At 38.8% G+C, this 17,500-nt stretch overlaps 1 protein-coding gene across 4 annotated transcripts in view; it reads left to right on the top strand.

Annotated features, from left to right (window-relative positions):
- Positions 1 to 17,500, top strand: part of LOC125045610 (mediator of RNA polymerase II transcription subunit 23-like) — a 20,053-nt gene that overhangs the window by 649 nt on the left and 1,904 nt on the right. The window contains exons 2-25 of one of the 4 annotated variants that reach the window (XM_047642984.1): positions 1,042 to 1,226; positions 1,998 to 2,147; positions 2,441 to 2,573; positions 2,810 to 2,992; positions 3,411 to 3,516; positions 4,402 to 4,583; positions 4,814 to 5,059; positions 5,617 to 5,737; positions 6,712 to 6,880; positions 7,156 to 7,261; positions 7,846 to 8,025; positions 8,217 to 8,337; positions 8,589 to 8,772; positions 12,056 to 12,234; positions 12,460 to 12,629; positions 13,452 to 13,609; positions 13,777 to 13,957; positions 14,216 to 14,358; positions 14,656 to 14,797; positions 15,162 to 15,261; positions 15,462 to 15,698; positions 16,077 to 16,236; positions 16,472 to 16,592; positions 17,039 to 17,205. In XM_047642984.1, the coding sequence (XP_047498940.1) occupies positions 1,042 to 1,226; positions 1,998 to 2,147; positions 2,441 to 2,573; positions 2,810 to 2,992; positions 3,411 to 3,516; positions 4,402 to 4,583; positions 4,814 to 5,059; positions 5,617 to 5,737; positions 6,712 to 6,880; positions 7,156 to 7,261; positions 7,846 to 8,025; positions 8,217 to 8,337; positions 8,589 to 8,772; positions 12,056 to 12,234; positions 12,460 to 12,629; positions 13,452 to 13,609; positions 13,777 to 13,957; positions 14,216 to 14,358; positions 14,656 to 14,797; positions 15,162 to 15,261; positions 15,462 to 15,698; positions 16,077 to 16,236; positions 16,472 to 16,592; positions 17,039 to 17,205 (3,824 nt within the window). The remainder of the gene's footprint in view (positions 1 to 1,041; positions 1,227 to 1,997; positions 2,148 to 2,440; positions 2,574 to 2,809; positions 2,993 to 3,410; positions 3,517 to 4,401; positions 4,584 to 4,813; positions 5,060 to 5,616; positions 5,738 to 6,711; positions 6,881 to 7,155; positions 7,262 to 7,845; positions 8,026 to 8,216; positions 8,338 to 8,588; positions 8,773 to 12,055; positions 12,235 to 12,459; positions 12,630 to 13,451; positions 13,610 to 13,776; positions 13,958 to 14,215; positions 14,359 to 14,655; positions 14,798 to 15,161; positions 15,262 to 15,461; positions 15,699 to 16,076; positions 16,237 to 16,471; positions 16,593 to 17,038; positions 17,206 to 17,500) is intronic. The other 3 variants (XM_047642987.1, XM_047642985.1, XM_047642988.1) reach the window with 3 other exon arrangements.

The following is a 17,500-nucleotide window of genomic DNA, read 5'->3' on the forward strand; positions in this document are numbered from 1 at the left end:
TACCAAGGTGAAAACAATTTTTGCAGGGGCAACCCCACTCAGCCTGGCACACCTACAGCTGTCATGAAAAAGCAACTCATCATGACGAGTATGGCAAAAAGTTCTGCTACGCTAATTGGACTTCCCGGCCAAAGGGCTGAACGGTTGCCAGAAGTCAATGGAACGAATAACACCCAGAGATTTCTGGTATCGTCATTGTAGAGTTAAATTGTTGAAAATTTTTGACATGAATGAGTGCGTCCATATTGAAAAGAATTATGATGGTGCTCTTTATGAATTATAAAAAAGAAAATCCTCATGTGTAACTGAAGAACTATTGCCTTTGTGCAAAAAGCAAAAAAATTACTGTTCAGTGTGATAGATGTGGGTCAGTCTGTGAAATTTATGTAAACTAATATTTTTTTAGGTGCAGCAATTGATGTAGAATTGATAATAGGCATGGTTAATACCAGTTTCAAAAATTGATTTTCCAGAGATTTATGGTTTGAAGAAAGCCTCCTGGACACAGAATCTAATGAAGTTTTCTGAAATCTGTATTTAACCCCTTGGTGACGGGTAAATAAAATTTAAAAAAGAACTCTACGCTCTGGCGACCAATGGCAACGCGACGACTTAGAGCACGGGGGAGTTTGGTACATCAAGCCGAATCACCGCCTTTTAGCGCTTTGGTGCACTGCGGCGGCGTACAGCCGCACACCACATTTTGAGTGGCACATTCTGCGATGTTTTTTTTTTTTTTATTTGTGGCATTACCGTACATGTCTTCAGCATAAGTACTGGAATCTTTGTATAGTAACTTCATGCTCATTATACGACGTTTGGCAGCAGGAAAGAATGTTTTTTTTCTTTGTTTTTTGTTTTTGGATGTGTCACATGTTTCTCTTTAATTAAGTAATTGATTTGCTTATTGAATAATAAGATTGTTTTGGCAACTTTTTTCTGATTAAAGATATTCCAAAAGTGTTCAGACCAGGCAGGCTGAAATTAGCAGGGAGAGAGTGAGACTGATTAAGAAAATTCATTAATTCCTTTTCATTATAGAAAGTGGATGTCCTTCAGGAAGCACTGGTTAATCTTCTAGAAGTAAACCCAACAGAAAAAGACTCAACACGTCTGATGACGGTCTGTGCTGACATCCAGAGAGTATTCTCAGAATCTTCAGAAACTTCTGGGACAAATGCTGGGTCTGATGCACAAAAAGGCACTGAGGCTGCCAAAACACAGGGGTATGTATTGGAATCAGCATTTTTTTTTTTCCATTTTCTAAAATAAATATTCATGTACAAAGGGGGTCTCAGACCAATCTGCAAACAATGTATTTATGAAATGTTTTTTTTTTTAAGTTTATATGTATAAATATATACCTATAGTCTATATACAGTGTATGAATACATATACTGTATTTAAATATATATATATATATATATATATATATATATATATATATATATAGGAATATGTAATATATATTTATATATATATATATATTTAAATATATATATAATGTTATATATATATATATATATATATATATATATATATATTTAAATATATATGTATATATATATATATATATATATATATATATATATATATAATATTATATACATATATATACAAATATATATATGTTATATATATACATATATATTATATAAATTTATATATATGTATGTATGTATATATATATATATATATATATATTTAAATATATATATATATATATATATATATATATATATATATATATATATATATATATATATATATACATACACACACATATGTAAAATATGTATATATGTATGTCTATATGTATATATATATGTGTGTATATATATTTATGTATATATATGTATATATACATTTATATGTATATATATATATATATATATATATATATATATATATATATATATATATATATGTAATATACAATGTACAGAAAGGTAAAGGAAATATAGATTAAGGAAGATAACTTTTACTTTTTCTTCTAGTAATACAACGAATGAGGCAACAGCTCGTATACAAGAAGCTGGAGTGCGGGCTATAGTATCGGTCCTGTCTTGTCAGAATAATTGCTACCGTGCGCATTTTCTTGCCTCCATCTTGCTCAATCTGGTAAACACAAATGCAGTCTCACCAAAGTAAGTTTTTTATGTTTTAGTATCTTCATGAGTTAGTTGATCATTGATTAAATTGGGGAGCCAGTTAGTCTAGTTGTGAATGAATTAAATTTGGAAGCCAATTTCTTAGAGCGTAGAGGGCATTACATACATTGTTGTGGTTGTCTCTCAAACTTGGTGAGAGTTTTGTTAGCAGTATCTTTTTGTATTTGTATATTGGGTAAATGTGTTTTTGAATAGAGTCTCACCTATAATCATTGATATTTTAGGCTTTTGTCGGGTAATGATTCGGTATTAATAAGTTTTTATTTTAGGGTTGTCTGCATATGTCTCCTTGCCGACGAAAACCTCAAGACAGACCATGACATTTTTTGGCTCATGGCATTTGGTCTCATCAAAAAGATCATCAGCGGAGTCGACTACAAAGGTGTCCGTGAAATAATGAAGGTAAGAATGCCAGTGTCCAAGTGAATTTTGATATATGATGATGTAAATTATTTAACTTCATTTCTTCTTCTACTTCTTTTTTCTTTTTTTTTCCTTTTTTTTCTGTTCTGCACTCAGAATGATAATAGAATTTAAATAGAAAAATAAAATGATCGAGCTTAGAAGAGCAGTGTGCTTTACCAATCAATCTGTAAGTAGTTTAAGGAGATGCAGACTTACCATTATTACTTTTCCAGATGTGTCTCGACAGAGCTAGGCAGCTCCCCACAAACCTGCGGAGATCGCAGCTCCACCTTGTTGAAGCCCTTCTTGGTGTAATGGGCTTGATCTTTGACCGCAATGCGTCCCTCTTGCCGGGCTACTTTATTGTAAATGAGCTCCTTAAGTTGTATCCAGACTACAAAAATTGGCCACACTGGGTGAGTAACCAGGCTGATTCTCTTTGTTTTGTTGTCTTGGAGTCCTTGTGAAGATTTTTGTCAGATGTGTTTGTTTTGTGAAGGAATTTTCCTCTTAACCCATTTCTGCTAGTTGATGTTCTGTCATGTCTGGCTAAAAAGGTCACCAATGTTGGGTGACATTTTTTCACGTTGTGAGTTCACGAACCAGTAGCTGGGATATATCCTTAAGGCCTGACCATGAGCCAGACAGTAGCCTAGGTTCTGAACAGCACATAATTTTGCACCTTAGCCTTGCCAAGTTTTAGTCAAAATGTTAAAAGTTTGAAAATGTTTATTGTAGATAAATTGAATAATAAATCATTGGCATGTTTTGTTTTTCTTTGGAATCAGGAATCTGACTTTTTTTTAAATATCCTTTTTCTTACTTTCTTTACAGAGTATGTCGTCACTCCTAACAGATTTTATTGACAAGTTCCGTAGAGCAGCTCAGATGTTGTCAATTGTGGGGAGGCCTAAATTGCGACCTATTGTGGAACATTCTGGTATGTTCATCAAACATTTTGTTAGCTTTTGGTGAAGTTATTAATCCTTCTGTAGTCATCTTTTTATTTCTCCTAACCCATTAATGATTGATGATGTCTGGTCACATCATGGCATATCTATCACCCGTACCAAATTGATATCCCATCATGTCATATGTTACATAGCCTCCTCTAAATTATGCATGCTAAGCAGTTGTTAACTTGTTTGGCCCTGACTCTTGTCATCAGGAAGAAACAGTCACTTAAAAGTTAAACACTCATTAGCCTTGTTGGTTCTTGGAGTTAATAATGATGTATGCAGTTACTGAAAAGTGCTGTTAGGTATGGAGGATGCATATCTGCATAATAAAATCACAGACCTTGACATTATAAGTATCATATTGTTGATGAGCATCATACTGTATTAGGAACAGATTTAGGAACTAGTCATGAAGTCTCTTGATAGAAGTCCCTGGTGAAAAAGATATTGCCAGTTTTGCTTTATGGGGTTGGAAACTCTACTCTGTTGTTTGCCCCAGAGTTATGGTTTGCTGTATTTTCTATTAAGATTGTGTGTCCTGTCAAAGATTTCATTGTGAGACCTATTACTCACATGATGTAGGTCAGTAAAGTTTTGTGCAATGGGGACTTCACACAATTCTAAGAGGATGAGCTTGCCCATCAGGTTGTTTCATTCTGGGTGAAAGGAGCATGTGGAACAATGTCAAAAGTTGTAGTTTGGTCAGATGGTTATGAGGAAGTGGCAACTGGAACTGAAGGAACATTTGTCAGTATGCCATTCCCACCAATAACTCCTGTTGGTTGATGTGCATTTTGTGCCTCTAATTTTCTTAGATCATTTGGTAGTCTCTTCATGCATCCATACTGATCGCTCTTACCCTACAGGTCAAAACAGCCCCTCAATCAATTCCTGGAAGCTGGACTCCCTGACACTCAAGTTCCAGTTAAAGGGAGCTCTACCATACAGTCCTGAGCTCCTAGAGGCTCAGCCTGGGCTTTTGCGGTACATCCTTAGGCAGCCATATTCCCGGGAGATGGTTTACGCTGTGATCGACATCCAGAAAAAGGTAGGGAAAAGCGAGAATAGAGTGATGAATGAGATGTTTTTGTAAGGTGTTGTAGAGGTAATTTTATTTTTTGTAATGCTGGTGCTTCTGTTTTGTTTTTGTTTTCTTATTTTTCATCTATTGATACTAGACACATCTATTTCCTTTACCAGTTCTCTTTTTGTGGTAGATAATAATGAAGCCCAGCAAATCATTCTTGTTACCTTTCACCTACATATCCTTTTGTATAGCAGAAGCAACGCTGCAATGCTCTTGAGGAACAACTGGTTGAACTGATGGTCTCAGCGCTGGATGACTTTAGCCGGAGTGATGCTCTGACTGGAGGTGCGCCAAGTGCTTCTCCCAGCAGTGGCACGGCTGTTGCAACGCCTGACCACCATCTGTGCACCTGTACACACCTGTCGTCACTGCTGATCCACTTTGTCTTGTTCCAGCTTATTTCATTCCCATGTTTAGTCATGGGCTTGCATGCCAAGGTAGGGAGACATGGCCTTGGGATACAGAGATGTGAAATTTTTATACATAGTCTATATATAAACTCAAAAGAAGATTATTTGTTTAATCTGCTCCAATATTGGTTGTGACAGTTACAGAATGTTTTTTTTTTTTAATTTCTTCTTTGAAATTTATTTGACAGCTACCTCTGATTTCTTTACAACAGATATTTTCTATTTCAATCTATTTTAACCCATTGGCGACGGGTATAGATAATTAAAAAAAAATCTACGCTCTGGCGAACCGCGGCAACGCGCCGACTCTGAGCGCGTGAATTCGGTACATCAAGCCAAATCATTGCCTCGGGGCGCTTTGGCGCACCGTCGCGGCGGACAGCAGCACGCCACATTTCGGGCGTATTGTTATGACGCCTATAGGCGTGACCCGTCGCCATTGGGTTAAAGGTCATCTTTGTAATACTAATTCAGATAAGGAAACCTAGACTATCAGAGATTAAAATAAGAAGACCAAAATTCTAAACACTTCCAGAGAAACTTGACAACAACCTCCTAACAAGTACTAAACGTGTCTCTTCCAGCTGGAGAGCAAGGGCTCTAACCGAGGCAGGGACCACCTCATGTGGGTGCTGCTGCAGTTCCTGTCAGGGAGCATTCAGAAGAACCCTTTCTCGGACTTCCTCCCTATCTTGAGGCTCATTGGTAAGGCATCCCCCTCCTGACAGGGATGGTGGTCGTGTGTTTGTTAGAATTGCAGTTATTAGCAGGGTTAGAATTTTCTTAATCATGTTCATAGTTATTGTCATAGGTTGGTTATAGTTATTGTCATAGGTTGGTTTATAGTTATTATTAACATTATTATGCTAACTATTTTTATTTGCTGGTATTATTAGAATTATTGGTAAGAATAATACTGTGAATATTGATATTTATTATAATTTTATTGTTACTATTATTGTTGTTGTTGTTGTTATATGATGTATATGTGTGGATGTGTGTATATATTCATCTATATATATATATATATACATATATATATATATATATATATATATATATATGTATGTTTAATTGTAGTTTTATCTGTTTTTATGTATATACCTATAACTGTATATCTATGACTATCTATCTATCTATCTATCTATCCATATATATATATAGATATATATATAATTTATATATATAATTTATCTATATATATAATTTATATATATATATATATATATATATATATATTTATATATATATATGTATATATAAATATATTTATATATATAATTATATATGTATATATATTTATATATATGTATATATAAATATATGTATATGTATATTTATATATGTATATATATTTATATATGTATATATATTTATATAAATGTATATATAAATATATAATATATATGTATATATATATATATATATATATATATATATATATATATATATATATATATATATATATATGCACACACACACACACACACACACACACACACACACACACACACACACACACACACACACACACACACACACACACACACACACACACACACATATATTTACCTTTTTTTCCTCTTATTTATGCATATTCTTATGCTTACTTTTCAAGTATAATTTCTAACCTCGAGCAACCAATCCCTGTTCTCACGTTTCTCTGTCCCTTCCCACAGAGGTGCTCTACCCTGAGAATGAGCCGCTGCCCAATCCCGACTACACAGACTCCCGATGCGCCCTGCAGATGTCAGCCATGTGTATTCTCATGCACATCCTAAAGAAAGCACAGACCGACAACATCAAGACGCCGCGGATGCTTCCTCCTGTCTTCAAGAATCATAATGAGTGTGTTGCCTTGGTTGTTGTGTGTGGGGTTGTAGCTTTAGGTTGGGTCCTTACTGTAGTTTTGCTTGTTAAGCTTAGGAGGGAATGATTTGTTTGGGAGGAATAAATTGTATGTACATTTAAAGTTTTTGTGTGTGTGGGTGTGGGTGTGGGAGTGGGGGTGTGGGGGTGTGGGGGTGTTTGTGTGTGTGTGTGTTTTGAATAGGTGGAAAATGTTACATTCTATAACATTATCCAAATCCAAATACTCAAATATGTGTGTTCTCTCCATCCAGATTTCTTCAAAGCCTTGCACATAATCCACAACTGCCATTAATGACTGCTGGAGCAACACCAGACTACAGAATTGCTTTGCTGGTCAATGCATATTCTACCAATCAGGTGAGGAAAAATTTGTTACTGCATCATCTTAGAATAACTAGTCTTTTTCATTTTTTTTTTTTTTTTTTTTTTTTCCCATTAATTGTACTTAAAAGTGCTCTAGATAAGGTATAAGGTATGACATTATTAAGTAGTTATAAGTATAAGTAATGTATATATCTTAGATAGCTGGTTATTAACCCATTGCTACCAGGAGCATGTAATGTTCACTGTAGGTCTGTTTTGTGAGATGTGTTTACACAAGTTCCCAGCCATCAAGGAGTCATTTCATAGGCCGATGTAACTTCTCATGATTTCCCCTTTCCTTGGGTTTCCAGGAAAGAATATTTTCTAGTTCTGTTCATCATCATCATTATCATCATCATTGTTATTATTATTGACATTTATGATTATTATAATATTAACAATACCAAGAGCAATGAAAAATATAAAAATGATACTTCCATAAATTGGGGAAAAAGGTTAAACACAATTAATACACTAAAATCACAGTGGATATGCCATGTACATACATACCATCTCTGGTGGCAATGGTTTAAGAACTCAACTTATGCTTAACAAATTTACTTCCCTTTTCTGAACAGGAATATTTCCAACGGCCGATACTAACACTCTCCGAAAGTATCCAAGGAAACCAAAAGTCGACAGTTCCAATGCCAGGAATAAACTGTGTGGCCCTGGGCAGTACTACCCCACTCTCCATGACACTCCTTGACTCCCTAACAGTTCATGTCAAAATGAGTCTCATACACAATATTGGGCAGGTATGGGTTTTAAAATTTCTCATCATGGTCTTAGTGTTTCATAAAAAATAGTTGTTAATTGAAAGTTGGTGTAGATGTTGTATGACATTTTATTGTTTATTTATTTATTTATTTTTCATATGTCTTTACTTCCTTTAAGCAGTTCCTTAGCTGCCAGTAACGATTTTAATTGATTTTTTAATATTCCGCAGCATATAAATAAACAAGCACAACACAAATCAGGTGTTGCACTTGCACCTGCGCTAATAGAAACCTATGCAAGACTGCTTGTGTACACCGAGATAGAAAGCATTGGAATTAAGACATTTATTAGTAAGTAATGATTTCTTTCTCCTAGCTATAACCTGTTTAAGTCTGTCTTCATACAACAGTGTTTAGAATCTTAAGTTACCCGAGTTAATATAGAAATCTAGAATGATTGTTATTTTCAGTAGAAAAGAACTTTTTCAGCTAATTCAAGATATCATCCTTTGCTCTTGTAATACACTCTGAATACTCAACATTTCAGCCTCGGTGCATCAAAAGTCACAATTCTTTTTCCTTCATCCTTCCTTTCTCAACAGACAACATTCTGCCTCTGGTATTCAAGAGTCACGTGTGGAGCCTCCTGCATGCGCTCCTAGAAATGTTCATCTACCGCATCCACCACTCCCCACCACAGTACCGAGTGCAGCTGCTTTCCACCCTGCACCACCTGGCGGCCGTACCTCTCAACACCATGACCCAGATGACGCAGCTGCATCTGTGGTGCGTGTCTGTTTTATCCCTTTTGACTGTTTGGCATCTTTGTTTATTCATTTATATTTGTGTGTGTTTGTAGGTGGTACAAGTACATTTGCCATCTTAGTTTGAATTTATATACCAAATACTGTAATTTCATGTCAAGTATGTTTATTATTATATATATATATATATTTACATTTCACATCCTTTCAATGAGGTGAAAGAGATGTTTTACGCCAAACTTGCATCTGTGGCAGACAGATGTCCTCGGCGAGATATTCGTATTGTGCTGGGCGACTTCAATGCGGTATCCGGCTGTGATCGAGCTGGCTACGAGATGTCTGTCGGTCCTCATGGCTCAGGAGCTGATGCTGGCAGTGAGAATAGCCTCCTTTTCCGTGACTTTGCTAGGTCCCAGAAATTGAGGATTTCTGGCTCCTGGTATCAGCGTTCTGTCCCGCATCGCTGGACTTGGTACAGCGATACAGGAAGAGTGGCCAAGGAGATCGACCACATCCTCGTTAGCACTCGATGGAGGATCCTCCAGAACTGCAGGGTATATCGAAGCGCTGAGTTCTGTGGAACTGACCATAGAATAGTGGTGGCTACTCTCCGGGTCCACTTTAAAACCCCCCGCCGCCCAAATGAACACCCTAGGGTGTTTAATTTGGACAGATTGAGGGAGGACGAGTGTACCCGGGGGTTTGCCGAGGCTATCTCTGGTCGTCTCACAGCACTCGAGGGCCAGACAGACCCTGTTCTTATGTGGGATACCTTCAAGCGTGAAACACTTGATGCAGCTCAGGAATCCATTGGTGAACGCCCAAGAACAAGACAGAATTCCATCTCGCAGGAGACGCTGGAAGCCACAGATGCTTGTCGTGCGGCTCGACTGTCAGGGGATCGCACTTTGCACCGCTCTCTGGTGCGCAGGACTAGGTCACTGTTGAGAAGGGATAAGGAACAGTTTATCAGTAGTCTTGCAGAGGAGGTCGAAAGCCATTTCCTTGTAAATGACCTTCGTCCTGCCTACCAAGCTCTGAGAAAGCTGAACTCCAAGCCCCCCTCACAGACGGCTGCAGTCCGCTCAGCAAGTGGCCAGATAATCTCAGATCCTGATGAGGTGCGTGTGCGTTGGGCTGAGTATTTTGAGCAGTTGTATAAGGTTGATCCACCAACAGTTAACATGGATGCGGGTAATGTTGAGACTCCTCTGCCAGATCCACCCATCAGCGAGGATCCACCCTCCCTGACCGAAATCAGGGGGGCGATCTCCAAGCTGAAGAGTGGTAAAGCAGCAGGTGTCTGTGGCATCCCAGCCGAATTGTTAAAGGCTGGTGGAGAACCTATGGCAAGGGGCTTGCATGCAGTCCTGTCTGCCATCTGGCAGACTGGTACCTTTCCCCCTGACCTGCTGAGGGGTGTGGTCATCCCTCTCTGGAAGGGGAAAGGGGATCGGTGGGACTGCAGCAATCACCGAGGCATTACACTACTCAGTGTACCAGGCAAGGTACTCGCACACATCTTACTGAGACGTATCAGGGACCACCTGTTGAGGCACCAAAGACCGGAGCAATCTGGTTTCACTCGTGGTAAGTCCACAATAGACCGCATCCTGGCGCTTCGAATCATTATAGAACGCCGTCGTGAGTTCGGACGTGGGCTGCTCGCAGCCTACATCGATCTCAAGAAGGCGTTTGACACGGTGCATCGCGAATCTCTCTGGGAGATCCTGAGACTAAGAGGAATTCCAATAAGGATTATTGGACTAATAGCAAACCTGTATACAGGCACTGAAAGTGCTGTAAAGTGTGGTGGGGGCCTGTCGAGCTTCTTCCCTGTTAGTTCAGGGGTGAGGCAAGGCTGTGTTCTTGCACCAACACTTTTCAACACTTGCATGGATTGGATACTGGGTAGAGCTACTGTCCAAAGTCACTGTGGAGCAACTCTGGGCAATATCAAGGTTACAGACCTTGACTTTGCTGATGATGTTGCCGTACTCTCTGAATCTCTGGAAACCCTTGTAGCGGCTCTTGATGCATTTAGCAATGAAGCGAAGCCCCTGGGGCTAGAGGTCTCCTGGACCAAGACCAAGATCCAGGATTTTGGGGGCCTGCTAGGAGACCCTGTACAGTCGATACATGCTTGCGGGGAAAACATCGAAGTCACAAAGAGCTTTATATACCTCGGTAGTGCATTTCACGACTCTGGGCTGTCAGACCAAGAAGTCAGTAGACGGATTGGCCTGGCAGCAGGGGTCATGAAATCTCTCGACAAGAGTATTTGGAGATGTCGGTACCTGTGCAGAAGGACCAAGTTACGTGTTTTCAAGGCCCTGATACTGCCAGTTTTACTCTATGGTAGTGAAACTTGGACACTATCTTGTGCTCTGGAATCTCGTCTTGATGCCTTTTGTAACAGATCCTTGCGCCGGATCATGGGGTACAGTTGGCGGGACCATGTGTCCAACCAACGGATGCACCGTGAGACCGGTACAGGACCTGTTACTTGCACAATCCGTGATCGCCAACTCAGGCTATATGGCCACTTGGCTCGACTCCCACAGGATGATCCTGCCCATCAGGTTGTCTCTGTCCGAGACAACCCTGGGTGGAGGAGGCCTGTGGGACGACCGAGAAGGTCGTGGCTTGGGCAAATCGATCAAACCTGTCGTGAGGAACTAGAGATGGGCCGGGCCCCTGCCTGGCGGCTCGCCATGAGGGATCCTCGTAGGTGGAAGCGGAGGGTGGATGCGGCTATGCGCCCCTGCCGGCGTTAGCTCCATAATGATGATGATGATGATCCTTTCAATTGTTCATAGTCAAGGTCCTGGCATATGTTCTTCACATATATCATATAATTATGCATATGATATGTAATTATGGTGTCTTTTACAAAAGTAACTTATTTAAAGTTTTCTCTCTTAGGTAGTTAATTAATTCATTAAACAAATTTTTAAAAGAAAATTATGGTTTTAATGGGTTAGGAATTTGAATCTTATCAGTGCATTTACTTTTAATTTTTTTATATTTGTTGTGTGGATCTTATGATCAAAATATGAACAGCGTAGGTAGTTGAAATTATTGACTAGTAGTAGTCTATTGAATGAGAATTTGGTACATTTTAATATATTGTTTTCTTTTTGCAATTAGTCTAGCATATTCATATACATCATTTGTTAAAAAATTGGGTATTATTTTTCCCTTTTTAAGCATTTTCTTCTCTTTGCATTTAAAATTACATTCTCCATCCACTGCTTTTACTGGAGGTGTTAAATCCCTTGTTTTCCCTCTCTTGCCTCTTCCAGCATGGAAAGTGTGGCCCTGCGTCTTATTACCGGCCTAGGAAACTCGGAAGTTATGCCCAGCCTAACCCGCTTCTTCTCTCCCGACACCAAACCCAACTTGATAAGTACCGATTCGGAGGAACTGAACCGCGTCCTTGTGCTGACCATGGCCCGGGCAATGCATGTGACAGGTAAAGAATGTGCGTCACTACCCAATGATTTCGTTTAGTAGATAGTTATTTTTGTAGAGTTTAATTTTGTAGTTTTATTTGGAGCAAGGCATGAACTAAATTAGCTTTGCTGGTAAATATGTCATTATGGATTTTGTGTTTACATTTTTGAAAAGGAAATTGATAGATAAATAGTATGATTTGGTATGTATAGCAAAAAAGATCATGACATTATTATTATTTCCAAAACTGCAGGCTGTGACACCACAGGTGAATCGGCAAGGTGGTGTGTCGATTTCTTGAAGGTGGTGATGACACACACTCCTCACACTTGGGCAAACCACACCATTCAGTGTTTCCCACCTGTCATAGCAGACTTCTATCACCAGTGTGCTGCCCCAAGGGAAAACATGCAAACACTAAAGGTATGGACTGTAACATATTGAAACAAAAATTTTCTGATGTTGTTTCCTTTTAGATCACTTATGAAAGACATATGCACACAACTTGAAGACTACGAATATGTACAAAGCAATGCCTGATGACTTTCTGAATATGCTTGAACATATTCAGTTTAGAGCATTGATCTGTGATTCCACACTTATATTTGTTTGTTAGTTGGATCCCAGAGCACAGAGTAACACTGATAACTGCCTTATATAAACTTTGGTATCTGGTGTCATTTGCTGTACTACTCAGGTACAGTTTTGTTCATCAGAAATATCCAACACCACTGATATGTTTAAGAGAATGTTTTGAGCAAATTCTGGACAATGCATTTAAACTTATTGATGGAAGTATTTGAGTAATGCTTTGAAAGTGTTTGGTAGAACTGATATAATTCCAAATATGATTATAACCCCTTGATGCCAGGACTTCATGATACATGCCCTGTGCAAAAGCACGAGTAAGCCTAGTAACTGACTCCTTGGTGGCTAAGTGCTAGTGAAGCCATTTTATAATAATGATATACCTGGTAAGAAAATGTATAAAACACAACCACCATGTATAATGTCTGTGTTTGGTACCAATTGGTTAATGACTGAGTGAGTAAATGAGTAAGAGTGTGCATTTGTGTGTGTGCATGGGTGAGTGAGTGTGAGTGCTTGAGCATGTGTTATCATGTGCATGATCTTGTGTGCAAGGGAGAGGATGTGTGTGCAAGCATTTGGGTGTGTATTCACAGTTGTATGTGTCTATATTTTATGAAAAATACTTCATAAAAAATTGCTTTCTCTTTTTTCCAGAAAGCTGTGGAGGAAGAATACCGGAAGTGGATGTCCATGAGCAATGAGACAGACATTATTGCCCACTTCTCGCTTCAGCACAACACCTCTCCTCTGTTCCTTTGCCTCCTGTTCAAGATGGTCTTGGACAATGACCGAGTGCCTCCCATTGCATACAAGTGGGTTAAATAGTAGTTTGGTTACATTCAATTGATTCCTTTGTCATTGCTAGTGATAATTATTATGTTTTTATTATTTCTCATGATACCTCAACAGGGACAATTGAAAGGTTAAAAGAATTTTGATAAATTATTTGATTACAATGTCTCAACTTATTTCTTTCAAGGGTTTTGGAACGTGTGGGTCCACGACAGCTTGCAGCCCATGTGCGCACTTTATGTGATTTCCTGGTCTTGGAGTTCTCAAACAGTGCAGGGGGTCAGCACGTGACAAAGTATGTGGAGACGATGAATGCCATCATTTGGGTCTACAACATCGTTCCCATTGATCGACTCATGCTGTGTCTGGTGGGTTGAGGGTTCAATTGTTTTGTTGGGTTGCCTTACAGTTGGTAAAATCAAATAGTTTTTGATATCTTAGTTTTTGTTGAGATAGGATAGTTGAATATTTGAAGTAGATTTTTAGTATTTTCATGTTATTGTTTTATCAACTGAATTGAATTTCATTATATCCATGTATTGTATATGTTGCTAGTAAATGATACTAAAGAAGAGGTATTATCTGTAAAAGTGTTGCAGATGTCTTAATATCATTTCAATATACAGGCCCTTCGGACCCAAGAGGGCAGTGAAGCACATGTATGCTTCTTCATCATCCAGCTGTTGCTCCTGAAACCATGTGAACTAAGGAATCGTGTGCAGGAATTTGTCAAGGAGAATTCCCCCGATCACTGGCGGCAGAATAACTGGTACGTCTCTTTTGCTTGTGAGTTTTTATTGTCCAGATTAGTGGCACTATCCTGGGTAACAGTTTGGGAAATGCATTTTGGGTACGGTGGGGACTTAAACAGCTTATCTTGTCTAGGGACTGAATTTAGCATGAATCGGTAAGCTTGGCTTGGTATGTTTTGGAAATTAGATTTTCTGTTTCTAGCACAAAAGCCTAGTTGTAGATATACTCATGTAAGCTGAACACATGTGCAGACATTTAGAGAATAAAATATATTTATTAATTAATAAATTGATGAAAAACCATGCACATACAGGTACGATAAACACATGGCATTCCACCGCAAGTTCCCAGAGAAGTTTTCCCCTGAGAGCATCTTAGCAGAGCAAGGAACCCTCACAGCACAGTACCAGACTCTCCCAATCTACTGCAGTAACGTCTGTCTTAGATTCCTCCCGGTAAGTGGGGGCTTCCTGTAAATGAATGCTGTACATTTTGAGGATTTTTTATTTTCCTCTATTTGCTTGTCTATTTAGCTTTTTGATGAAAGCAATGGGTCTAAAATGCACTCCTTTTATTATTTTACTAAAGTTATTTAAGATTTGTTACTTCTTGATGACTATTTTTTTTTTATAATACATGAATTTGAGGTTATGGTGAGCCTTTTTATTATTTATTCAAAAATGTTTTTTTCCTAACCTGGGAGGAATGGATATAAAGAATTATTTAGGATTTGTGTCTTAGTGTCAAAATCTTGTACATATACTATAATTATGTAAAACATTTAAACATTTAGTATAATTATTTTTTCTCTCTGTCTAGGTGTTGGACATCATCATTCATAGGTTCTTAGAACTTTATCAAGTGCACAAGAACCTTGAAACTATACTCGAGAGGTTGGGAATGCTCTACAAATTCCATGGTATATATCATTCTTTATATACTGTGCCCCAGCTAATAGTATATAGACAGATACATAGAAAGAAGAGGGAATGGTTGTTTTTGTGTGCATGTTTACATATATTTGTGGATGCTTAAGTGAGTGCTTGTGTGAAAGAGTGTTTGTTTTTATATCTGTGTATATCTCTTAGTAAGTTGCATGACCTCTAACTCTCATTCCAGACCGTCCCATCACCTACCTTTACAACACATTCCATTATTATGAGAGCAAGCTCCGTGAGCGCCCCATCCTTAAGCGGCGCCTGGTGGTGGCTGTCATCATGTCCCAGCAGGAGATCCATCCCCAGGGCTGGGCACTCACTGAGGCCTACCATCAGTACCTGGCAAGACCCCACGATGACATTGTGTGGAATCCTGACCTCTCCTACTACACGTCGCTGGTTCGCCGCCTCGTTCACAGTATCCTTTTTACAAATTGCTGTTCTTATTTTTCATTGGTGGATTTGATGTTTGTGTATGATATTGCTGCTTTACTGCAGTTGCTGTTTTGTGTTGAGTTTTTTGTTTTTGTTTTATAACTACTGGGTTTGTAAGACTAGAAACTTTTTGTGAAAATTTGAGGGAACATTGTGTAATGAAATATATTATTTATTTATGTACTGCTGTTGTGGTTTTTGTTTTCTTTTTAATTGAGTTTTACCGTTAATGATTACTTCATAAAAACATTCTTACATCCTTAAAAAAGGAAAAATTCCACTTGTTCTTCCCTTTCATATGAGGTGTATCACTTAATTTTTGTGCCTTGCCCAAATTATTTTTCTTAACAAAGTGTCACAGCTATGCAAGGAAAAGCAGTATTTCCATCGATTGAATGGAGGTTCAACGAATTCTCAAGTAGTGGAGCTCATGCACTTCATGTCAGCTGTGTGGAGTTGATGGCTCTCCCAAGCAACCCCACCATTGTAGCCAACATGCTCATGGATGTTCTGCTTCGAGGGTAAATAGCATGTGCTTTGTTCTGTAGCTGTTCTTTCTGTAATTAGCTAGAAACAGAAGAAGTATATTATCATCTTGTGAGTGTTGTAAATGAACTGCATATTATTTTGTAATGCTGTGATTGCGTCATCGTTTTCACTGTCTGTTAATGTGTAAAGATCAGAAAATGGAAAGATTATTGTTATAAGTAAGAAAGTCGAGTCTTGACAGGTGGCCAATAATGCTCTCTTTTGCAGGTATTGCGACATTCCCACCGGCGAAATGATCGAGTGGGTGAATGCCATCGGCCTCATCCTTACCTGGCTCCCTGAACCTTACTGGATTGTAGTTCATGACCGTATCATTGACCTTCTCCAGGTGGGTTAATGTGGGTGGCAAATGTATTCCATTTTGAAAAGTCTATGATAAATTTTGTGTGAGTGTGTGTGTGTGTGTGTGTGTGTGTGTGTGTGTGTGTGTGTGTGTGAGTGTGAGTGTGAGTGTGAGTGTGTGGGTGTGGGTGTGGGTGTGTGAGTGTGAGTGTGAGTGTGAGTGTGAGTGTGAGTGTGAGTGTGAGTGTGAGTGTGAGTGTGAGTGTGTGAGTGTGAGTGTGAGTGTGAGTGTGAGTGTGAGTGTGAGTGTGTGTGTGGGTGTGTAGGTGTGTAAGTGTGTAAGTGTGTAAGTGTATGAGTGTGTTGGTGTGGGTGTGGGAGTGTGAGTGTGAGAGTGTGTGAATGTGTGTGGGGTGTGTGAGTGTGAGTGTGTGTTTGTGTTTGTGTTTGTGTTTGTTTGTTTTGACATTCCTGCCCCATTTATACCCCCAGCACCCAACCTTGGCCACCCCGGGCGCAGGCACACTGGACCCATTCACAATGCTGAACTTGGAACAGCTGGAGTCCTGCCTTAGTGACATGACTGCAGCCTTGACGCTGGCCATAGCTCACTCCTTCTGGCACCACGCGTCATTCGGCCAAGTTGGGCGGATCCCACAGTGAGTATGAGGGTATTTGTGGGTTGGGTGGACAGGCAAGATTTTTTAATCTCGTTTAATTGAAATACTAAGAGAATTCCATGTAAATGTGTGTGTATGGATGTGGGGTTGTTTGTTTATGGGTTAATGTGTATAGTTTATGTATGTGTGTACATTTGATGTGTGGGGGTATGTCTGTGTCTGCAGAGGTATCAGCAGTCTTAACCCTAACTTCAGTACTGGATGACAAATGATGGGATGATTTGCTACATTATCACTAAAGTGGTATTATTTGAAAGCATAATGAAGGAATTTG

The sequence above is a fragment of the Penaeus chinensis genome, chromosome 37, assembly GCF_019202785.1.
Source record: "Penaeus chinensis breed Huanghai No. 1 chromosome 37, ASM1920278v2, whole genome shotgun sequence".
Classification (NCBI taxonomy): Eukaryota; Metazoa; Arthropoda; class Malacostraca; order Decapoda; family Penaeidae; genus Penaeus; species Penaeus chinensis.